Below are 25,198 nucleotides of genomic sequence, written 5' to 3' on the forward strand. Positions count from 1 at the left end.
TCTCAGGGCTTCCATATGGGAATGTATTTGTCCTATTCACTATAATCTAAGTTACCCAAATAAATTCATTATAATCAATAATACATTGATTAATTTAAAAAAGCAATTATAAAGTAATTGGTTAGATTTCAATTGAAAAGAGGCATTTATAAAATCAAAGTTTAAAAATATAGAATTTTAAATTGACAAACTTTTACATACCTTATTTTACTTATACGTCGGCTTATTATTGTATAGTCCATTTGTCAATTTCTCGCCAATCTCAACATTTACAGCTTCTATTAAACAAGCGGTTTATTTAAAGACTGACTTCTTGAAGTTAAAGATATGTATGCACATAAAAATGTCACCCACAGAGCAGCAGATCACACATGACTCCTCCCCACAACAGCTGAGCTCTCACAGCTGCTCTGTGGTGGTTGGACTTGATTTAATATTCAACATTCAAATATCAATTCATCATGTAAAAATAGAGAATAGTTAATAAGCAAATCAAATGATTCGATTTAATATATTTTGTTTAACTTTGACTTTATTAATGCCTGATTAAAATGCTAATTCAATCAATCAAAACTAGTCTTTCAAATGTATCACTGTAACAACTGATTAAGACTAAACACTGTAAGGAATTGTAATTATTTCAGTGGCACACTCCTATCCAGGCTCTGTAAAACACATAATTAACAGCGCTGAGGTGTACCAGCAGGTCCCCGGTCCAGGTCACACTGTGTGCCGCTGACAGACACAGAGTGACTGAGATGAGGCGCAGCACAGACTTCCAGATCCAAGAGGCCCTGTGTTTGGCCTCTGTTGGCCCATTGTGGTCCTTGTGCTTCTATGAGGACAATCATTGGACAGGTCAGTGGCCGGGCACAGGCCTGGTGTGAGCTGGGGGAGGCTCACTAAAGCTGCTTGGAGACTGGAACTACTTGGACCATGGAGCTGCAGGGAACTTCTAAAGGTCAGGAGAGGAGTGTATTGCGGTAATGTGGAAAGTTTTACTATAGCAGGTAGAGGATTCTACCATCCCTGACTTAATAAAGGCCGATCAAAACCCACCAGAATACTGAAAAACTGATGGGAACTCAGCTGGAAACATGAGGGCATGCTTTTGGTTCTGACATTGGGAAAATAGAAACTCACTGCTTCAGCTATGTGCTACAGAAGGGTAGTTCAGGAATATTTCAGTCACAGGGGCCACAAGACAGACAAGTGGGTTGAGAACCACAGTAGAACCAGTGTTTTCATTCCGAGATTTGCTGACTGAGTTGGCAGAAACTTTAAACGCCTTTCACTATATACTGTCATGGCACAATGTGTTCCTGGAGGCCCCATCGAAGCAGGAACTACCACAGAAGCAGTTTTGAGTACTTGGTCAGGTGTTTATATGGTGTTATTGGTGTGTAGTTGAGAACATATAAAGGCTGAGTGTAAGATGGGTGTGGTCCAAGCAAGGGCACAGGAAGTACAAGGGTAGGAAGTAGGGCAGGAGGCACTGGCCCCCACTTTACACCCCCTGGCCCACATTCGTTTTACATCGTGTGCTGACTGTATCCCAGTTTCAAACATTTAGGTTAATGAGATCACATAAGCCGCAAAGCAGAATCAGTGCGTACGGTGGAATCAAACACAAATGATATAAGAAAAGTGAGTTCGGTTAAATGGGTGAACTTGCCATGTTGTAATGTTTACGTTCTTTGTATCAAACAAGAGAATATTTCAGTAAAATTGAATTAATCTGGCACAGTTCACCTGTTTGCCAAACTCGTTTCTCTGATATCAAACGTCTTGCACCATATACACCAACACCAATTTGTACTCCTTTCCCAAGGTGGTCTAGTTTGGGTTGTTAACTTTCTGCTGGTATAAAGCATAGCGGTCCAACAGTGACAGCAAGGGAACACATTAACAATACATAAATATAGTAATACAATTTAAACATATACTAAGTATATATTGTATTGAAATGCCAGAATTATTTTGCTGTACCCTATTATATATAAATCACATTCAGTAGTTATTAATCCCTCTCTGAGGTGCTTTTGTTAAACCTACCTGTGACACAAATAGCAGCATTTAGGCAAAGTGTTTGCTAGACACTTCTTCCTGACTCATTAAAAACACATATTCCTTTAAACCCCTTCTCATCCAAAGATCATAAAACCATACCCTCGAGAGGCACTTGGTGTCTGGCAGCTTGTGGCCAAAAGAGAAGCAGGGGAATCAGGACACTCTGTCTGCCCAGACATTCACCCCTGTGTTTAGACAAAAGCTGCCATCACTGTTCTGTGTCTGATAGGAGACACCCTGTGTCACCAGGGGGTGACACACACACACACGCCCACACGCACGTGCACTGTGGGTAAAGACATTGAAGGTTTTCCAGACAAAAACTAGTGAGTGACAACTACCTCCAGTAAAGGACACCTACTTAAAACGCAAAATGAATTGATTTTATGAATGTTAAAAGTGTCTATCAGGAGATATGTTTTTGAAGAGAACACACAGCACAAAGAGTTTCCTGTACTAGACTTGATCTGTATCTGATTCCAGATAGATTACAATTTTTCGATTACAATTATGGAGTCCCTCTCTCTTTGAACAATAAAAAGCCTGTATTGTCACAGCATGATTATGTTAGACCTTAAAAACAAACTCGTTTCAGCAACAAATTTTCATCAGGGAGTCAAACTGGTCAAAGGCTTGATGCTGAAATGCACTGGTGTTTGTTTTTAAGGTCTAACATGACCATGCCGTGACAATACAGGTGCTTTAATAGTACAAAAACAATGCCTTGGAGTTTTTCTTTGGATTTTTACATCTATATGAACCTCTATAAACTGAATTTGAGGTGAGAAAAAGATCATAGCCTTACATTTCTGGTACCAACTTTTACTCCACGACATGCTGAATCATTATGTTTTTAAGGACAAGATTTCTGTTCTGTACAGCTGAGGTTATGACATAAGAAATCCTTTAATAAATGACCCTGTACTGTATCTAATGAGCAAGTAACCCACGTGCAGGACACCCTATGTGACAGATTACACATGTAAAAAAAGTGTGACGTATTCACAGCCAACACACAAGAAAAAGGACTCAAATTCCTCCTCAAGCATTACCACTAAAGTTGCCTTCCAACATATGACTTGATGGCAACCTCCAACAAATACTCACATTACATCAGGCGTCAACCTTTAGCTCACCCAATATAGATGTCGACTATTTGTAAGATTCCTAAAGCAAGTTCTGAACTGTCACCCTCTCTGCACAGCCTGCAGACACCTCCACTCCAAACGAGACTTGCATGTTTGGAACAACACTGCCAGCCTCGATATAGCGTAGTAACTGATAATGACCCAGCCCTTTCCCCTGCCGACGACAGGCAGGCGTTTGGAGCATGATCCCTCCCTATTTTGTGGTTGGCTGCACAGAGCTGCGCTGGGACCTGGCAAGTCATAAAGATGTCAGCCAAACGCTTAGACTCCTAATCAGGTCATCAGTGGAGGCTTGTAAAAGGTGATGGCTACAGACACATTGCTGTTTTCATCACTATTCTTCCTGTTGCAGCGCTGACTTTGTGTTTTGCGCTCATGCTGGAACACGATATTTGTCAAACTGTGGGGTAAACACTTGCAAACACCCTGCTAATGCAGATTGTGTGCAGTAGCAGAAAACACGATTTGAAATGCAGAAATGTGGCTGTTGGCCGTCCTCAGTTCACAGAGCCTGGAGAAAAAGTGCAGGGACAAATACTGTTCATAGTGACGATACTCAATGAGAAGTCAAAGTCAGGTTACTTTTCTGTTCATTGAAATTTGGGGCATCAGAATTGTAAAGTTTAGGGCTTAGTCTAAAAACTATCTGCAGTCATGTCTTTCCTGAAATATTTTGTCACAGAAGTGTTGTGGTTTGCATGTGTTTTTTCAGCAACACACATCCTGCTGAATCATCATTGAAATATAACAGGAATATTCTCGATAAGACAGGCAGCAGTGTGTCTCTTTGATCCTCTCGCTGTTCAGTGACGATAAGTTGCAACTTCTCATTTTAATCATAAAAGTGACACTACTTTGTGGAGAATACAAGCTATAACAAAGTATAAAATTGAGCATTAATAGTAAAGAGTTAAGATATAGAATATAATAGATCCCAAAACGAAAAAGGGTGGGACTAAGATAAAAAGGAACCATATACAAATATGTCTGCTACTTCAGCACCACATCAAAAAGCATCAAAAAGGGCATACAAAAAGCACTGTTACGATAAAGCCACGTTTTTTTTACACCACTCTCGCTAGCATAGCTCTTCTAATCAAGAATATGTCTAATAAAAGGTCTGAAATTGCGCTAGGGAAGAGGAGGAGGTGAAAATGCACTAAATAGGTGAAATCATGGATACTACAGCAACAGGCTCAAAGGGCTTTCCCTTTCTTTTTTCATTTCTCTTCTCATGAACTGATTTGCTTAGGTGAACAGCCAATCAAGAGTGAGTGACTCACTCGAAACACTCAAGGCGCCAAAAAGCCACCAACTCGGGCCGACTAGTGCGAATGGTGACACACCGCAACAACTCGGGCCACAGACGCTCACTGACGACCCCGACATTGGCCGACTGTCAGCCTGCTGTGTCAGGGTCCTTAAACTAAACAACCCCACTGCCTCTATATTCTCTCTGCTAACAGAAGATGGAGAGGGGGGTTGAAGGTTGTCAAGGGTGATGATTTTTGTGATATTGCTAACTAAAAAGTATGATGAAATCATTTTAAAGATATCACATTTTAAAACCTCAGAATCAGTATTTATCCATGGATGACAATAAAGCTAGAAACCTTCACCATAATTGGGTGCCTACATCTGTATATATTAATTCAATAGAACAAGGACAGCCCTTTTGAGTCCTTTTCCTTGCCATTTGACAAATCTGATGTTTTCTCAGTCCTGTTACACACTCAACTCACTTCACAAGAACATTTAACCCATTCCCCCTGTCATTTTACAAAAGGCAGGAAGAACATCAACATCATGTGTGTGAGAGCACTTGTCATGAGTGGTTGCCTATAGTTAAATAAAGGGCCACTAATGGGAGTCAACAATGCTGATGGGTGAAATGAAAGTGGTTAAAACTGCAAAGAACAAAGCTGATTAATGTTAATCAAGAACTAGTAGTTCACATACACATTTAAAGATTCATTGACTTAAGGTTTTGGAAAACCTTTGTTTTTCAGTCTGTTGCACTAGAATTGTATGCATTGTAAGTCAGGCAAAATTCTTTGTTTTAAGTTTTAATGAATGTTAATTCTTTGTATAATAAATGTTCGTTTGTTTGCTTTATTATGTCAGCATTCTTTTTCACTGGTGAGTCAGCAGGATGACTGAAGGACTAACTGGGAAGAGGTAGCTGAGAGACTAAACAAAAAAGGAGTGTGAGGAGGTAGGAGAGAGTGGCCATGGGAAATGAACATATTAAAGCAGAGGAAAATATGTTAGACAAAAGCACATTTTAAAAACAGTTCTTACCAGCACGTTTACCGTTGGCCTTGTACACCCCAATGATTCCACTGATTTCTTTTTTATATATATGTACACAATGACATGGTAAGGCTGTTGTGTGTCTCCATCTCTGTATATTGCCTCTGAACTCTTTGCTGTAGCTTTATAGCTCAAGGACAGAATCCAGAATATAGTTTTGTCTGAAATAATATCGTTTTATGCAGACGATATCTGCATTTATATGGTAATAAGGGGGACTGATAGTTTTTTTTTATTTCTGTGTGTTAAATGTAGAAATAAAAGAAATAAACTCTGTTAAACAGAGACATGAGAACAAACACAACGTGAAACCAGCAAAAACAGGAAAAATGCAACATTGCAGAGATAAAAAGGAATAAGTAGTACAAAGCTACAAGTTTTGATGGAAATTAAAGAGAAGATCATCACCTGTCCTCCTTTGGGCTGGTACTTGATATTCTCTGTGGAACCGATCTTGGACCTGATATTCTTGAAGTCAGGCAGTGGCTGGTTGATGATGCGCAGCTGCTTGGGTGTTGTTGCGGGTGACTTGGGTGGGGTGCGGACCACGGCCACCTTCCTCTCCTGGGAGATCAAGCTGAGGGAGCGTGGGGTACCAGGGGTCCTTGAGGACGATGAGTAGCTGGGAGGGGTTCCTGGGGTGATGGCTGTGGAGCCGGGGGTGCGGGGGGTGGAGTGGCCACTACGAGCTGAACGGGAGCGCACTGTTTCTGTAACTGATGGGAATGAATATAAAGGTGAGGGTTGGAAGTCCTACTACTTAATTTCTAGAGAAATATTTCTGACTTTGGTGATTTCTGTGTTTCAAACAGGAAATCAAAATATTAACTACCCCATAATACAGAACAGCCATTTCCTGTACTGATTAAAGGCTAACAAATTGTCTTTCTTGTGAGATTGAACTGTGATAGGCTTGTTGACCAGTATAAAAGAGTGCAGATGCAGAGATTTTAGGCTTTTAACAGTCATATTCCAGACCATAAGATGTTGTGCAACAAGAACTTTACAGATATAGAGTATTTTATTAAACTGAAACATACAGTAACCCTAGAATCTATTATTTTCCCCAAATTAATAATAAAATGAGAAAGAATGCCGTCTACCTGTCATACTAGGAGCTCGTCCTGTCCTATGCTCTGCCCTCATCTCTGTGCGAAATGCTGCAGGAGGCAAAAGAGGAAAGGTTTCAGATTTAGAGGGACAAATGAAAGAAGAAAGGGAGAATCAGAGGCTCTTGGATGTCCAATTCCAAATACAATCATATGAATTTGGAATATGTGCTGAAGACGAGTTGTGAATTAATAACAATTTGACATACAGTTACATTACACATCTCATAAAGATTTTATGCTAAATTGGAATCAAACACAAAAGGGAGAACATTTTTACTTTAACATCAACGTACACCTCCCATTGATAAACTATAGCTAAGACTCATACTATATAGAAGCTTGTTGAATGCTAAATAGAGAACAACAATTAGTCAATTATTGGATTAGTCGACAATGCCAACTATTTTGGTAATCGATTAATTGTTTCAGTCATTTATAAAGATTACATTACATTATATATTTATTATTCCAACTTTTGAAATTTAGGGTTAGGATTTTCTGTTTTTCTTTATGATTTTATGGTTGATTATCTTTTAATTTATGATAGTAAATGAAGAGTCTTGAAGGGTTTTGGGATTGGGATTGAGAAATTTAAATGAAATCTCATAGAAAAAAGATGTTCAGGTTTTCAAAGTTAATTTCTGTAACAGCAGGAGATACCCACATACAGACTCAGACATAAAACATTATACAGAGCCGAGCAGAGAAACTTGTTCTGACTCAACTTGGTGTTGGTTTAGTACCTAATACCACTTAATACCGATTACTTTGTGAAGTGAGCAGATTAGAGGAGCTTCAGCTTACATGTGGGTCTGCGAGGAGCCGTGGAGCCCGAACTCGTAATGGAAGTGGAGCTGTCCTCCTGGTCATGGTATCCACGGCGACTCAGAATGGCATGCCGTGGCAGAGAAGACCTCTTGTCTGGGCTCCATGAGCCGCCGTCCTGATGGGACACAAACACCACAGACATGATGGACATCCTTAGGGCAGTGGGGCTGTGATTGACTTTTATTGAAAGTTGAAAGAGGTTTGGGTTGGTAATATATTAACAGAACTCTCCCAGCTACAGTGCTGCTCTGTCATTCACCTACCTTGGCTATGAATCTCTGTAATACTGGGGAGCCTTGAGGCTCTACTGAGGATGGCCGAGGTCTATCTAATGAGGCAGCCACTCTGGATATGGAGGTAGGGATCTTTGTTAGTGGCAAACGCTGAGCACGGCACTGAGATGGTACAACGATGAGGCCCGGTGGGTGAGAAGCATGACACCATAAAGGACACAGGATGACAAAAAGTGACGAAAATAACAGTGCTTTACATGCATTATCGTTGCTCAAGATCTGATGCAATTTGTGAGATGAAGACTGAGATATTAGCATCAGATCTTGTGTGTGTTGAGCATTTAATCATCACATCAGCCATTCAGGTGCATTCATTTTGAACATGTCAGCAAAGAAATGAAAAATGTATTAAATCAAAATGCTAAACAAAAAACAAGATTGTGAAGAATCGTGTTCAGCATGCTCATGCAGACTGTTGTAATGAATGTATAAAAGACTGCAAATTTAAAAGTGAAATATAATGTGGGCTCAAAGTGAACAAACTTACTGTATGCTGTAATGACATGACATTTAAGAAATGCAGAAACTGTTTTATTTTAGACACAATAACTGTCATTACCATGGTGGAGGAGTAAAATGGAGTCACGACCACAGTCGCTGGAGAAATGTCATGGGGTGATTCAACACCCACTCAGTGAAAAAAAAAACCTCTCTAAATGGATCCGTCTTCTCTACTTGTGCAAAAAGCCATTAAACAAGGCAACAACAGCCAACATTTAACAAAAACCAACAGACATAAATATTTTTTTAATAAAATGCAAAGAACAACTAACAGTGACTTTACAATGCACTGTTTGTCATACAGGGATTAGGGCTTGGATAGCAGCAGGGCAGACAGCGTTCAGTTAAACAGTATGTAATGTGTTTATCTGAATCGATAGATGATTAGGTTGACCTGGAAGTCACTCGAGAAAATATGTAGCAGTCTTAATTCTAGTGATAATTAATCTGTCTAATTGATGAGTGTTTTTTGTCGAACTAGGCAACTTGTGTAGTTGGTACAAAGAGGTAAAGGTTTGAGATCTGTTTTTATGTATTAATAACATACTTTAATACAATTTCAGTAAAGTCTAATACTCTTTCTAGCAAAGAACCACAAAAAGATGACAGCAGATCTAATGTTAGTCAGTTCTGTTTTCTGGAGACGGAGCAATCAGTCCCTGCTTTTTTGGTTTCTACCTTCAGTGCCAATATGTTCTGAGTGTTTTTCAATAAAGCTTTGATATGATATTTCTCTGAGTGGTTTCAGTGCCAGAGGTCATGCCAGCATCAGGCCGGCGGAGGATACTCACTGATGCTCTGTCGCGAGACTGTCTGGCCACACTGAGAGGCTGACGACTGTCTGGTAGGGACTCTGAAAGACAGAAACAGAAAAATTAGAACACATGGACAGAATTCACGTTTTGACCTTCACGCTCAGAAGGGATAGAACAGAAATACCAAAATACAATTTTGCATTCCCAAACCTGGCATGGTAAGCTATATGACAAATCGAATGTTCTGTTGGAGCGGGTTGCGGCCCCCTTGGGTGCTCTTTTCTGTAAAGATTTGGCAAGATATCACACAGAATGGGGGATTTTGCATTATGTAAGGCAACCCTGGAAAATAATCTAATTGGGGCAATGCAGCAGTGTACAGGGCTTTCATCATCAGTGACACAGAATCCAGTACGTCAGGGGAAAATGAAGTGCAAACTGCCTCTGGGAGAGAGCAGCATCAGCATCAAATCAGTCTTTATATTATCAGGTCCATAGAACAAAACCATGGTTACTAGTTGCCTGGCAACCATAGGTTGAAAAAACTCAAGTAGATATGTAAGACTTAACAGACCAGAGAGGTCAGGAACATTGTATAGGATCTTCACAATTAACAACTTGCCCATTTTTATCACATATTTGGAATGAAATATTAATAGGACAAGACATTAGACTATGAACAGTTCTCCAAGAACATTAAAACAGTTGGCTGTAAATGAAGAATGCACTTAAAGAGAAACTTAACACCATCTGAACATCTTGTTTTTGCTGACCTTGCTGTAGTGAAACAGAAATTGAATTGGAAAGTGCTTGGTGAAATCAAAAACTTGGTCCAAAAACTAGGTGAAAACGATGCTCTCATTTTGGTGTTAAGCTGCTCTTAAAATAATAAAGACAGATAATGCACGAACACCAAAAACAAATGAAGCCAAATGAAACGTGTATGGCAATGAATTTTTATTGAGATCAAAAACAAAGACACATGTGACAAAAAAACAAAACACTGTAACCAATAAAACAAAATGGATACCAAAAATAAACAGATGCTGGAGTGGAGGTATGACTGGTGGGAACTGGTGTTCTGGTGGCCAAGGCAAAGTGTCACCTGTGGTTCTCCTTCTAGGACAGGAGTGGTGCTGGGTGGGGCGGGTCTGGCGGACAGCTGGTTTCACCATGCTCCTCCTGACTGGGGATTGAGACTGAGTCTCCATCTTTTTGGTGAGCTCAGTCTTCCTTATCACGGCTAAATTATCAGAGGAGACAAGGCCATTGAGACACAACAATAAGCATAAACAGACATGTTAAACTATAAAATGCTGAAAGTTAGAAATTCCCTGTTTTTAGTCATATTTATTGAGCAAAAGAAAAAAGGCTGACTCAAATCAATGTGTCAGCTAGTTAATAAGACTGCACATTTTTTGACATAAACAGCTGAAGAGGTAAGCAATAAATCACAAGATGTTGTGTTTTTAGTGAAGTTAGAACAGCAGAGCGCCCCACTTAGGCACATGAAATGTGTCAACAGGATGGACACTGAAAAGTGTACAGTAACATTCTTTCTGTGGCAAGCAGTATAAATTTTGTGAAGCAGTTGAGATCTAAATCTATAATATATAAAGGTCCAATATTATTCACATGTTCAGGCTCAGATGTCTATTTTGGGTGTCTCCTTGAGAATGTTTACATGCTTTAATGTTAAAAAAATCACATTTATTTAAAAATGTATTTCCACTGCTATAGTGCCACCATTAAACCTCTGTCTGAACGTTCCTGTCTCTTTAAGGCTCCCCTCCCGAAAACCCCAGTCTGCTCTGATTGGTTGGCTCTCACAGGCCTGAGCAGGCACTGCCCACCGTGTTTCTGCATCAGCTCTGCCAGTGTACGAGTGTGCTGGGGGCGTGGCTGAGGGCAGAGACTGTATAGCTTTGACATCTTAAAGGCATATATTAAAGGCCACAGGTTCCGAATAGGGGCTGTATGCATTTCTATTTCTTCTGCTTTTCTTATATTACAAAAAACTCTTTTTACATCATGTGACCTTTAAAATTCAACTATAAACTTCTGTAAGTCAAATTTCCCTTCAAGAGACAATAAAAGTGTGTTCTGAATTGAGCAGAAACAGATATTGTACATCAAAAGAAAAACAAAATCGTGTGAACCTTTTTTCTTCTTGACTTCCTCTCTAGGGATGTAGACAGGTTCTTTGCGGACAGGTTTGCGTTCTGGTGTGGAGATTCGGCCTTTGGGCCGCCCTCCTTTGGCCTTTGGTTTCACTGGCTTCTCCTGTTTCTCCATCTTCTTCTGTTGTGTCTGCTTTTTCTGGACTACAGTGGACTTTTGGGCTGGGCTGGACACCTTGGGCAAAGGCTCAATCTGCTCCGTTAACATACTCTTATCATCATCTGCAGTGTGGCAAAAAGAGGACATGAACAACATGAGAAAACATTACATTTGTAAAGGTGAGGGAAAAGAACAGTATCAAAGAACAAACTGTCTCACCTTGTGTGTCGATCCAGGAGCTGTCCAGAATGGAGTCGTCCATCGTGGTTTCATCTCTATCGTAGCTTTCTGTTGGCTCTTCAGTTTCTATGGTTTGAGCCTCTTTTTCAGGGGAAGCAGGGGTCTCAGGAACATCACCCACCTCCTCTAGACTGGCAGCCTCCATGTCTGCTTCTTGAGCCAACTCCACAGACTCCTCCTCTTCCTCTTCCTCCTCTTTCTGGGCAGTGGCACAAAGGGCTTCAGCCTCAGGTGGAGCAGAGAAACGAACGCTGTGTCCTGGCTCATCTGCTTCGTCGATGGTCTGGACCACGGTAATAAAATCGTCTTCGACTGTCACCACTGATTCAATGGCAGCACGAGTCTCTATGATCTCCTTTGCTGCCCCTGCTTTATCCAACACGTCTTCCTCTTGCTCCTCTTTCTCGACAGGCTTGTCAGCAACCTTTTTGTCCATCTCGGCCACTTTCTCTCTCTCTTCCTTTTCTTTCAATTCCTTCTCTATCTTCTCTTTCTCCTCCTTCTCTTTACGTTCCTTCTCTATCTTCTCTTTTTCCTCCTTTTCTTTTTGTTCCTTTTCCATCTTCTCTTTCTCCTCCTTCTCTTTACGTTCTTTCTCCTCTTTTTCTTTTAGTTCTTTCTCTATCTTCTCTTTCTCTTCCTTTTCTTTTAGTTCTTTCTCTATCTTCTCTTTCTCTTCCTTTTCTTTTAGTTCTTTCTCTATCTTCTCTTTCTCTTCCTTTTCTTTTAGTTCTTTCTCTATCTTCTCTTTCTCTTCCTTTTCTTTTAGTTCCTTTTCTAGCTTTTCTTTCGCCTCCTTCTCTTTAAGTTCCTTTTCTATCTTTTCTTTCTCTTCCTTCTCTCTCAACTCCTTCTCTATTTTTTCTTTTTCCTCCCTTGATTTCCTCTCTCTCTCCTCTTGCTCCATTTTTTCCCGCTCTTCTCTTTCCTTCTTCTCTCTCTCTTCTTTCTCTTTCCTCTCTCTCTCCTCTTTCTCCGCCTTCTCTTTAATTTCCTGCTCTTTCTCCTTCCTTTCTTTTTCTTCCTTCAATATTCTCTCTGCCTCTTCTTTCTCTTTCTTTTCCTTCTCTTCTCTCTCTTTCACTTCCTTTTCTTTCCTCTCAGCCTCTTCTTTCTCTTCTTTCAATTTCTTCTCGGCTGCTTCCTTCTCCTGCGCTTCCCTCATTTTTCTTTCTGACTCCTCTTTCTCTTTTTCCTCTTTGTTTATTCCTAACACAGGTGAAGGTGTTCTTTTGGGGGAGCCATATACTTCCCTTTGTTTAAGCTTGGAAGGTGAGAGCACTGGGGAGAGAAGCTTGTCATCGTCAATGTTGCTCTCCACGGACGAAGCAGGTGACGTTTTGACAGGCCTCGCAATTCGGTCCTTGGCCACGCCGGTCAGCTGGTACACATCCTCTGCATCCACTTCCTCATAGGCCTCCTGGTGGACCAGCTTCACCTTCTCTCGGAGCTCTTGCAGTTCTCTCTCCTCCTCCAAGCTGAGAGGCCTGCCCTCCATCTCCAATTTGCGGATCTGCCTCTCATAGTCGGCAATCTCAGTTTCTGACGCTGAGCCTTCACCACTGGCTTGTCGCTGAGTCTCACTATCTGACCTCCCGCCTTCTTCTAGAGTCACAGTGACTGTTGGTGTCACAAAGGTCTCACTTGGCTGAACTGTTGGCGTCACAAAGGTCTCACTTGGCTGAACAGTTGGCTTCTCAATTACAGTTTTATTCAGCTGATCATCTGCAACCTCTTTGCCCTTTTCTTCAGCTTCAGAGTCTTTTCTCTCTGCTTGCTTCTGGTCTTTCTCTTCACTGACATCAGTGACTCCTGATGGCTGGCTGTTGTCCTCCATAGATGTGTCTCTGACCGCTAATTTCCTAGCCTGCTCAGCCACTTTCTCCTCCAAGACCGAGTGTTTGAAGACCTGTGCGGAAGTGTCTGTCGGGCTGAACACATCTGCAGGGGAAGGCATTGGCCCTGAATATTCACTGAAGACACAATAGCCCATTTCTTCCAGCTGGCTGTCACTCTTTCTGGGACTCTGTTCCCCTGAAACTAGGCTAGCCAGTGGGTCATCGGCGAAGGCAGGAGCATCAGCTTGAATCGACTTTCTTCGGGTGATTTCTAGGTCATTGTTTTCTGATGCAAGTCTGGAACGGGTGCCAGCAAGGTCCAGCATCTCAGGTAAGTCTTGTGCCATCACTGTGCCATTTTTATAGGTGCCCTTATTAGGCTGTGGTGATTCTGGTGATGCCGGTTCAGGGCTGGGTCTTGAAACTGGCTCAGTGGTCCTAGGAGGAGATGATGAATCTGAAGTGACAGAAGCTGCAGTCTCTAAGATCAGGGGAGGGAAGGATGGAGGCTTATCCACAGAGGGTGTAGTGACTGGGAGGTAGTCTGCTGACTCATCTAGACTGCCACTAGTGTATGACATGATATCTGTGGCTAGTGGGGAGAAGTTCCTAGGTCTGCCTTGGCCACTTTGATCCAATGCTCCAATAGTGATGTTAAGTGAGTAACTCCTCTGCTCTAAGGCTAGTTTACCAGGAGAAAGCCTACAGTCATTACTCCTGTCAGGAACCGTGAACACTCTAGTGTCTTTTGTTGTTTCTGGTTTATCCTGGGCTTCAGCTAGCGTGCTGTAGCTGATCTCCTGAGGTCTGGAATCAACTGCACTCTTTTCTTCACCAGCTCTGCTCAGTTCGTAATAACCCTCACCCTTACATTGAGGAGCCTCAACAACCTCCATGGCTGATGTTTCAAAATATGCCGACATGCCAGATCTGTCTCTTGCATCTCTCGTTGAGTCTCCTCCTTGAACTTTGTCTCCAATTGCAGAGAAATCACAGGGAGATCCAATGCTGCTGAACTCCACCACCTCCACTGAAGGCTGTTTCTCTGACACCGTGATCGGCTCACCGTACGTAGGCTGAAGTGTGAGTGATTTGGTGGGGGATTTTTTGGCTTGGTTTTCAACACTCGGAGGTACAAAGGATGGCATATCCATGGTGGGGCTCTCTGGCACAACTCGTTCCCCAGCAAAGAACCCTTGGACCTGGGGCTCAAAAAACTCCTCGGGGCGTTTCTCCGATCCAATGCTGTCTGGGCTCATGGAACCACTTTTCTCGCTGCCCTGCTTGTCTGAGTCCATCTTCAAAGCTGAAAGGACATCTGTAAGTTGGCTGTTTTGATCACCACAGAGAAGTAATGCTTTGGCATGCTGCGAGTGAGATCTTTAATAAGCCAGGGACTGGGAAAGCCTCGGAAACTTACGGCACAATGATACGGCCATCACTGAAGAAGTACGGCGGGTTTGAGTTCACCAAGTCACAGATGGATGAGAGTATGACATGGTATGTGACGGAACCGGCATGAGGCAACTGTGATGCTGATTTATGGGAAACAAGCAATAATAGATGGGATGGATATACATGCGACTCTTGAAAACATCAGATACAAAAAGAATAGCATTTCTGTCATTCTTTATGAGTAAAATGTGAGGAGAATTTGAAAAGCTCAAATCTACCACATTCAGAAAGTTTCATTAACATCCAATTTATTTTCTTAATATTGTCATTGCATGATTCAGAGAATATTTACACAAATATAGTAGAGCCTTGCAGGTAAATGACAGAGAAATGCCACTAAAAGTGTCGGAACATACGAAAAACCAATGAATTTGAATTTTACTGATAGAATAATGCATTTGATGAGACCACTACACCACACTTAACATGAGACAGCCAACACAAAATCCCCTGCAAATTAGGAAACACAATTATGACAAAAATATGAGTGATCCATGTTTAGTCGGTATGATTCATGGTTACAAAAAAGTGAATAGCACCGATACATCAGCACCAAGCCATGTGCAAACATAATGAGAAACCTGTAAGCTTCTAGCCGGTGAACAGAAGCACTTTCACGTTCAGCAACACTTCACTTCATCATACCAATACGAAATGGCCGGCCCCGAAAACCACAGCACAAAAAAGAAGATACAAGCGCAAAGATAGCAGAATAAAACCAGGTTCTGTTAAAAAAATGTGACTCTTTTCACCAACAAGCCTGTGTTGCCTTGCAGCCACAGCAGAGCGCAGGGAGGATTACTTGCCATTCCACCTGGATTATAATGCTAACGTTATATGAGTTCCTTTTGACACATCTGGCATTCTTATAGGGTGTACAATGCAGTAACATGCAGGCAGGGAGAGCCGAGGGCAGGACACACCTGTCTCAGGGCTCTCCTCACCCTCTGCTTCCTCCTCCTCTCTTTCCAGAGAGCTTTCTGCAGCAGCACTAGCTACTTCAGCCGGCTCCAGGTCTAGATCCTGGGCCTCGTCTACGCCCTCTGCCTGCTCTAAGGGCTCAGCTTGGGGGCTGTCCAGCTCGGGCTCTTCCCCGCTCCACTGCTGCTCATCAAGAGCTGCCTCGGACTCTGCTGCCTCTGCACTCTCCTCCTCCTCCTCCTCCTCCTCCTCATCCTCCTCTTCCACCTCCTCCTCGTATTCAGCTGTAAGAGCCTCCATGGTCTCTTCTTCTCAAAAACAGGGTGAGAGGGGGACACATTAAGACTACAGGCAACACAGACTTGGGCTATGTGAGAACACAACTTATGATGGGACACTTTCAGCTCTGTTAAAAGATGACCTAAAGTGTATGTCTGTTCACACATATAGGTACATTACACATACAGTACAGAGTGTTGTGTACGTGGTTTTTAGTTCTGCTTGTTTCTACTTTGAGTGCTAAGTATACCCAGTATGCTAGGAAACTTTAAGATTTATTGGTTAGACATATTTTTTTTTTTTACATATGTTTTAAATTTTCTTATCAGTACCGTCTGTAAAATTCAGAAACATCACCATTTCCCCTTTCTCTTTCCCTTTCACACACCATGCCTGCAACCCAGACTGACCTACCATCATTGACAACTGAGTTTGTTTCAGGAAAATGGCAACATAAATGAAGCAGCAACACTTCAAGGCCAAACATTGTGCTCTTGTAGAAGCACTTCTACTCAGAGCACGTCTGAAATCTCTGGCTCTTTAGAAAAGGGGACCATGAAGTGTTTCAGTCCAGTGCAGTTAAAAGCAGAGTGCCTCAGATTCTCGACATTGCATGGACTGGATTTTTAACCGTGTTACAGTCAATGCGGGGGTGTGAAGCTTTGCTCTTCAGGAGCCATTGCTGTGTATGATTTTATGCTCTTGTGTAGGTTACACAAATTCTATTTGTTGCTGCATGTGACATAGCTGTAGCTAAAAACATGTTTCCACTTGATTTATGGAATTTATACAGTATCAGTTCCAGACACTCGCTTTATATCTCTTCTTTGTCATTGTTTATTGAATAAATACATACATTTAAAAAGTTATTTAGAGATTGATTAATACATCTTTGCATCTTAAGTCTCATCCACATCAAGGTTTTCAGTTGTGCAGAAGTAGAAGAATTTGAAGAGTTAAATTCTATCAGGGTATGCTTTTGGAGAAGGCGGAGGTATAAGGGTCTGTGTCCACGTAACGTTTCTTTTCTGAGTGCCAGCGTCTTCTTTCAATTGTTGCCAATGTGAAGAGAGTGTAGCACCAACACACCCAGCATCATTTGTCAGGGTAGTCCGCCTTTTATTGCTCAGCCGATCCAAGCGCTTCTGGTTGAAAATCTCTCAACTTTTCAGAAAGGCAATGGTGGCATCACCGTCACTCTTTTTCAGGCAACCGATCATATATTAGATCAGGCAGGACTCGTCACCTGTCACCTGGGAAAACCAGAAAATACAGGAGAAGCTTGTTCTGGCTGTGTCTGTCTATCCTGAGCTTTATCAGATAGAAACTCAAAATCAGAACAGAGACAGAAAAGTCCATTTGTTGGACACTGCTGGACACTGAATGTTGCTCTTGAGTGTTGTGCTTTTATCCCTCTACCCACTGTAAGCTGCGAGCCAGCCCTCTGTTACCATGACGTTAGCTAATGTCAGTCAAAGCCAACGCAGCGTTTTTTTTCCCTCGCTGCTCAAACGCTTCCAATCACACTGCCACATAAACATTATGTGGACACAGGCCCTAAATGTCCACTGTCGAAGCAGACCAGCCAAAGGCTTTATTTTTATGGATAACATAGCAGGCTATGTTAATTGTTGGTATTTCCTAAATGTAAATATATTGAGGTCCTAGGTTTCCTCCACATATTTGGGCAAACACTTTTTAAAAGAAACTGCCTCTATCTTGTGCTTCTGAAGACAAAAAAGTGGAAGGTTGTGTGTTTGTTTGTTGAGTGTGTGGAGCTGAAAGTCTTCCTTGTTGCCATAGTGAGTGTGTGAGAGAAGTTTAGGATGATTGTAGGGGGTTTGATATGGTGAGGGGTCATCTTGAGGAATGAACTTAACCCTGGAAGGTGATTGGTATAGAGACACTTGTGCATGGAGATCATCGATCATGCAGTATCTCTGAGATAATCATGAAAGCCATTTGGACCTTAACCCATGTCCCAGAAGTCTTGGTGGCCATGTGGTACTAACGACAACTGTACGTTATGTGCGTTATGTCCATTGGGTGAATCACAATTACAACATTGTCCTTCTGTAGAGACATCACTGCTATGTGTTGGACTTTATGGCATGGCAACCACTGGTAGTAATGGCTTTGGGTGAAATAAATGGAAAAAAAAATATGACTGTTAAACAATAATGAAATTGCTCAGATTTTGAGCAAACAAACATCACATGGACACACAAACACACACAAAGACGACGAGACGAACTGACGGACGAAGAAGGAACTGACGGACGAAGAGACGGAGGAACGGAAGGAGGGAGAGATGGAGGGAGGAGGTCAAATCACAGAGGAAGGAAGGAAATCGGTGTTAAAAAGAGAAAGGAGAGAAAAAGAGTGTGAGAGAGAGAGGAATGGAGGGAGGGAAATGGCAAAGAGGAACCATGCGTGGTTCACCTTCAATCTGTCTAAAGGCCACGGCCTGCCCTGTGGGGCGAGAGCCCGAGTGCGTCCACTCTGGGCTGAACAATGGGTGCTCATAGTACTCCTCGTCGGAGTGGTAGGGGTCGTCCTCGGGCACGGAAACTGAGATGGAGGGGGCGAGGAACTTGCACCTCTCCCGAGAATTTTGGAAGCGGCGGAGAGGCCCCGCCTCCTCCTCATCCCCTACATCTACAAACAAGACAGACACAAGGAGAAGAACTGCAGGGAAATCTGGACACACGGACTGAAAGAGAGAGTGAAGAGGAGGAAGAAAATAAAGGAAAAGGAGAAAGAAAAGATGATGGAAAACTCACCAAAGAATGCTCATCTTAAAAGGTGATTTAACATAATAATATATCTTTGGGATTTTGAGCAAACAAATGTTGCATCATGGAAGCATAGTGTGTATGAGGACAACGGGATCATTAATTTTTTTCCTTCGGTTGGAATTCATAACTATGAGACGAGGCTTGACTGATTGGGATTTCATAATAAATTGGAGGGCAGCTGTTGTCTGTCATTTCTTTTAAGGAAATAATCAAATGTTCTTTACTATATAAATCTTTAATTGACTTTTTAAGATGGTCATTTTTTGCTGTGAAAAGGGAGAAAAAGCTTGAGGAAAACAAAAGAGAGACGACAAATTAACAGAGAGAGTCACCAGAGAGGGGAATGCAGGAAAAGGAAAAAGCTTGATTGAGAGCAAGAGAAACATAACACACAGGACACTGACAAGGAGACAGTGACAAGCAACTCAAAGATGACAAAGCTCTGGGGGCCAGCCATACTCTGAGACAAATAAAATGAATATACTGCATTTGAGGAAGGTATCAATACTAAAGTATGAAGACATACAACACAAAAAGTACTTCTTCCTCAAAGCAGTTATAATACTAATAAAGCAGTAATTGTAGCAGAGTGTGATTTTGCCATTGCCACTAGATGAACTAACCTCTATACCACCTCTAAACCAAACCTCTGGACCCAGTGAAAGCCACCAACTAATCATCATTTTGGAGCAAAAAGTCATTTGTACACCATCTCTAAACCACTCTACCTGGTCAAGAACACAAAACACTCCTGCGACCTCAAATCACTTCTTAACAAAACTGACCATCGGTGTTTCGTGCATGGCTGGCCCACCTACACACTCGCCTCATTACACTCCAGCCACTTCAGACTGAGCAGACATGTAAACAAAGGACAAGCATGAAGCAGACTGATGTAGTTACACTGTCAACCATTTTTGCAGGCAGCTGCACAAAAATCCCTACATCGCTCAAAGCAAAATCAAATCAAAAACAATCAAAGTCAAACATAAAGAACCGAACTGGATCAAAACCAGAAATAACCACAATGATTATATCAAAATGTATTGAAAATAAGCCCAACATTATTTAATAATGATATTCATTTTCCTACTAGCAGTTAATAAAAACATTTTCTATCTGGTTTCTGTTTCACTGCTGATCATGTAATATTAATTTATATTTATAATATCAGTTGCCATCTAACTTCCTCTCAGCAGGCCACTACAATTTTTTTCAGACTTTCTGACTAACATCTGATGATCATGCCAGCTTAAAGGGGCACTACATGACTTTTTCTTTGACCTATATCGTTGAACTAGAGGACTTGTAGATGGGCAATGTGCTGTTTTTGTTCCTATCCCACAATACCTCGAAATACAAGCTTGTTTTGCTCTGATTTTTACACATACAAATTAAAGATATGGCTTTAAAGTAAATATTGAACTCATGTTAGCGCTTGCAAAGTGCTAGTTCTTGTATCAAGAGCACTCTCTCTATTTTTAAGTCCGTAAAACAGTTGCATAGTGTACCTTTAACTAGACAAAAACGTATTTGAAATTAAAATGGCATGATGTTTAACAGAAACCAGTTTCCTGGAAATTAATCAAAGTCAATTATCAGCTGTTTAATGCCTGCTTATTGGAAAATAGCAGAATAGTGTTATGTTATTTTGATAATTTTCAAAGAATTTTCATATATGTTGCTTGTTAATTACACCATTCTTGCCATGACATTTGTGTTGTGTTATGTATGTTAATGTTGTGTTATTGATGTTTTCAGTCAATTATGAGCATCATATTTCATTCTTGTTACGTCAGACGGCTAGCTAACACTTAGCTATATTAGTATCCATTGTCTGAGCCTGGACGTCATATATCTAGCTTATCAAGATGATTCAGATCATCTAGGCTGCATTTTAACAGTTTGCAGTAGCTTCATCATATTAGCAAATTTCTGTTTTCAACTTTAATTTTGTAACCTGGCTTCAGACAAAATGCTGACTATAGCTTGAAGGCAGCTATGTCTTCTTGTGATGTTGACAGAGCTAAACCTCCGATCTGTAGCCGCGGCCAAAGACGTACAAAAAAGACTGACAGTGGACAATGACAAGAAAACACAACACCATGATTAGACGTGCAAAACTAAAGACATAATCCAACAAAAGAGACAAACAACAAGAAGTTGGAGGGTTACCTAAATTGGCTGTCATATTAGTGTGTGGGAGGACAGCGATGTGTGGAGGTTAGAAAGGGAAATGGAAGAAGAGGATGATGAAAAAGAGCGCACTTGCTGTAACAAGGTGGTCATGCAGGTGAGCGTTTTTTTCTTTTAGAGATAAATGGTTGGTGATGATGAAGATACAGATTGTATCTGTTCCAGGTGTACATGAGGAGGAGGAAGCAGGATTTTAGAAGAAATGGATGTCTGAAAAATGGAGAACATGTTCCTGCTTTTAGCAACTCTGGTGTGTACAGGTTTCTTGAATGGGTACCACTCTGTGGTTTGTCCCTGTAGGTGTTGTATGTCCTGAGAGGGGGGATTAAAGAGCACACCCAGAGCCAACCCACATCAGTACCCCGATGTGGTGGCGATCACAAAACTCCAGAAGCTTCAGTCATGGAAAAGAAGGAAAGCACACTCTCCTCCATTAGAGACAAACTCTTATAAGCACACTTATATTCTTGGCCTACCTCGTTCCAGAGGACCAAAATGCTCCGCGGCAGGCGAGGGGGGAGGAGAGGGAGGCAAATTTGTGGTGTCTTCAACTGCGAAGGGAGAAAACCTTACGAGTCATATAAATCACACATTGTAAAGGACTTTGAGCATCTGCAGCAATTCAACATCAGGAGTCATACAGGTAAGGGCGGGACCAACACTGATGAGTAAACAGTATCATTAAAAGATATCAGAACATTTAGCTGTAGATGAATGAGGACAATTCTGCAACCCTGTCATGTGAGCCATGAGCTTCCAGTGGATTAAACTGCACATAAAACCTAAAAGCACTTTTTATTGTACTTGTATAATATTGTCAGATTCAGATTTTTTTTAAAAAAGTTGTTCGAAAGATGGCGACCTATCCAGAATGCACCCTGCCCAATGCCAAGCTAGGACAAGTTCCAGCCTCCTGCTAGAGGGAGGGAGATGGGACAAAAAATAATTTCCACCACGCTATTTGTAGACGTGTGTGTGTGTGTGTGTGTGTGTGTGTGTGTGTGTGCGCGCGTGGTTTACCTGATGGCAGCCTTTGAGTCTCCTGTTCTCCCTTCAGCACTGCAACTGCCTCTGCTGTCACTTCCTGTACGATCCGCGCCGACACTTGCTCTGAACACACACAAACATACACAAGGTCAATCAACTTTAACGTTATCAAAAAATAAATAAACAATAATTTAAAAGAATAGACTTAAGTTGGAATAAAAGTTTCAAAGAATTAATTTGATTTCAATCTCAAAACTGGCTGGAAGAAAATGTGCAGTGGATCCCCAGCTGCTCCAGTGCATCAGGGCACTGTGGCTGTAATGGGCAGCTTCCAGATTTCAATCTGTGAAATCACCGTGTGAGAATGTGAGGCTGAAGGACAGGATTTAGCTCAGTCAACACTTTTGGGATATATCGATGAAATGTCATCTTCCATCCATTTTGTATGAATGTATTTTTGAATCATGTCATCAAAACCTGAGATGGAAGCCAGTATGAGGGAGCTGAAATTGTTTCCATAACTGCGGGGATGCTAGGGTTGCTGGAGGAGGCTGAGTGTCACCATGGAAACTCAGCATCCCTAAACAAGTGAAGACTAAAAATGACACCTGGACGAAATAAGAGTGTACAGTATGTGATAAAAAACATCAGACATTTTCCTTTTGATTTGTAAAGAGATGGACTCAATGCTTCTGAGAAAGCTGGATTTACTGACTGAAAAAATATGTACATAATATATGGAAGTGCATTCTCAAAAGAAACAAAACACACACGCAAATCTCTTAATAATGCGTTACGGTATCATTATTCAATTAAAGTATCTCCTAATTAGGTGAAAAGATCTCAGTATTATGACAAAAGTTGAGGTAACGTAGCTATCAATCGTGGCTAACCTAGCCTACAGGAAGAGACAAGTGGTAATTATCTTGGAACTTCTGTGTTGCGCTGGAAGCCGGTCGTTAGCTCATGTTAGCGGACTGCATGTCTAAACAAAACATTAGCCACTGTTAGCGGAGGGAGGCACTGAGACGAGGCACTCGAGAACGTGCATAAAGTCACATCCTTTGGACTGTCGGAGAACATCCAACCCAAGTCTTTCACAAAGAAATCCACAGACCAGCAGTGTTAGAAAACAACTTAAATGGTCCACAGGCTTGTATAGGCAACAGAGAGAGAGACGGGGAAGGTCTAATTTATCACGCAACATTACAAAGATGCTCAAGCTGATAACTGAGCAAACAGTAGGTGAATGTTAACGTAAATCTGTTACAGTAATGTGTGCATGTGCTATCATGCAGAAACAAGGCTTTTTCCTCTGATTTTCCCCCAATCTGGATGCCAAGCAGGGACATCTTAATAAACTAGTGTCTGGTCTGTCTGTATGAATTATTTTAAATATTGCCTAACATGCAGGGGGGACGACGACTGCAGAGTCCTAATCAAACCAGCCTTCATTTGCATAGAATCAGTGGTTATGTGGGATTGGGTGGCAGTGTGATGCTTCTCTGCTGTTGTTTCAGGACCTTATTCTATCCAGCGTCGCCCACATATCAGCGCAAACAAGCTGGCTGCCATACACACATGCAATTACGCACATACACACTTCTTCCGGGAACACTTAACACAACCCACTCACCAACCCAAAGCAGCCATTTCCCTCTTTCAATAGCAAAGTGCAATAAATGTGGAGCACCTATTCACTGCTTAAAGGCAAAACCCCTTTCTTCCGATACTGGAAAATAGAGCGGCTAAGGTGCCACTGCCAAACGCAATAAATGGTTGTGACCTCAGACAAACCTGGGTTCAAAATACCCTGCAGATGTGTGTGTACAGTTCAGCTCAACATGTCCGAAATGAATGCCTTGTCTGCCATCCATGGGTACAACACATGGCTTCAAGATCTTTTGTGGTTCAGACAGTCTTCAATCCTGAAAAGTATTAGTTTTTTTGTTTTAAAACTGATGCATCACAAAATACTCCTGGTGGGTTCATGTTAGGATGTCGATAATATGTCTCACACATTTTTCAAAGCAAGTAGTAAACAGATAGAGAGGTGATTCTAAAATTAGCACACAATAAAAGAAAAATAAGGAATGAAGTTGAAATACATCACATGACTTGTGGCACCCGTAGAGTGTGCGCACTAGAAACTTCTGCCAGCTGAGACAGCCAAATTTGGGTTTAACTTGAATAGATTTCAAATGATTAAATCGGCTCTTCTGGACTTTCTAATTGTTGTCGGACCAAATGGATCGAATTATGACAATGAAACTAGTCATTTTGTAGAGGCTGGGACAACATGTATCCACTGTTTTACAGCTGCTTCCTTCACAATGTTATGGGAAAAAGTTATTTTGGGCCTGAGTGCATCACGTGACGTTGTAATAACACGGTTTGGGCACTATGTCAAATTTGCTTCAAAGCCCAGTGCTCGTCCCAGCTGCTTGTATAGGAATGGTCAACAAGGGAAAGTCCTGCTACCCAGCCAGTGCACACTTATAACATTTAAATCAAAATTAGAGCATATATGTGAGTTTTCTTAAACTTAAAGTAGGCAATTGATTCCTTTCCTTTTGCCAGTTTGCTTTTCTGTTTTTTTTCTGGTGGTGTCGGAAAACAGGGAACAGTAGATTGACAATGAAAATGTTACCGTGGTTCAATCTTTTACTTCAGTCTCTCTTTTACACTCAATGCATACGAACATTCGGCACTTCAACGCGTGCTGTAAAATAATGCTGGAAAAGGAACGTATCCACCTGGGTGTTACGTTGTCAACACTGCTGCCAGAGCTGGAGCCTATAAATTCAAGTAAGTTAAGCAGCCATTTGACCTGGGAAGGATACCAATTGTATCCTTTCTTATTGAAGGCAACAGTCAAATGTCAGTGGGGGCCAGTGGGTATCAATGGGGAGGATCAGGAGAAATGGACTTATGTGCTGTTCACGTGTTGTTGGAATTATCGTAAAAACATTTTTCCGACTGGGAAAATGTATGTGAATGCCCTCAGAAGTCAGAAAACAACTACTCGAAAAAGTCCGAGAAATTTTGGTACACAAGTTGCCAAGTCGATATTATATGACACTGAAACATACAAAAGTAACCATTGGGTTGATGGTAAGAAACGTTTACCAAAGTCATGTATTGTCTAGTAATTGTATCGTTTCCTTTGTTCTTCTTTGTCACT

General features: G+C 41.5%; 1 protein-coding gene across 1 annotated transcript in view; it reads right to left on the reverse strand.

The window, feature by feature from the left end:
• The window catches only part of map2 (microtubule-associated protein 2), a 45,798-nt gene that overhangs the window by 11,283 nt on the left and 9,317 nt on the right, over nucleotides 1-25,198 (reverse strand). The window contains exons 2-13 of the mRNA XM_073473828.1: nucleotides 22,048-22,137; nucleotides 21,504-21,578; nucleotides 18,476-18,691; nucleotides 15,757-16,062; nucleotides 12,625-14,684; nucleotides 11,520-12,546; nucleotides 11,180-11,422; nucleotides 10,126-10,263; nucleotides 9,057-9,118; nucleotides 7,448-7,586; nucleotides 6,635-6,691; nucleotides 5,940-6,247 (exon numbers count right to left, since the gene is read on the reverse strand). Coding sequence (XP_073329929.1) covers nucleotides 5,940-6,247; nucleotides 6,635-6,691; nucleotides 7,448-7,586; nucleotides 9,057-9,118; nucleotides 10,126-10,263; nucleotides 11,180-11,422; nucleotides 11,520-12,546; nucleotides 12,625-14,684; nucleotides 15,757-16,062; nucleotides 18,476-18,691; nucleotides 21,504-21,578; nucleotides 22,048-22,137 — 4,721 coding nt within the window. The remainder of the gene's footprint in view (nucleotides 1-5,939; nucleotides 6,248-6,634; nucleotides 6,692-7,447; nucleotides 7,587-9,056; nucleotides 9,119-10,125; nucleotides 10,264-11,179; nucleotides 11,423-11,519; nucleotides 12,547-12,624; nucleotides 14,685-15,756; nucleotides 16,063-18,475; nucleotides 18,692-21,503; nucleotides 21,579-22,047; nucleotides 22,138-25,198) is intronic.

This window comes from Pagrus major, chromosome 9 (genome assembly GCF_040436345.1).
Source record: "Pagrus major chromosome 9, Pma_NU_1.0".
Lineage (NCBI taxonomy): Eukaryota > Metazoa > Chordata > Actinopteri > Spariformes > Sparidae > Pagrus > Pagrus major.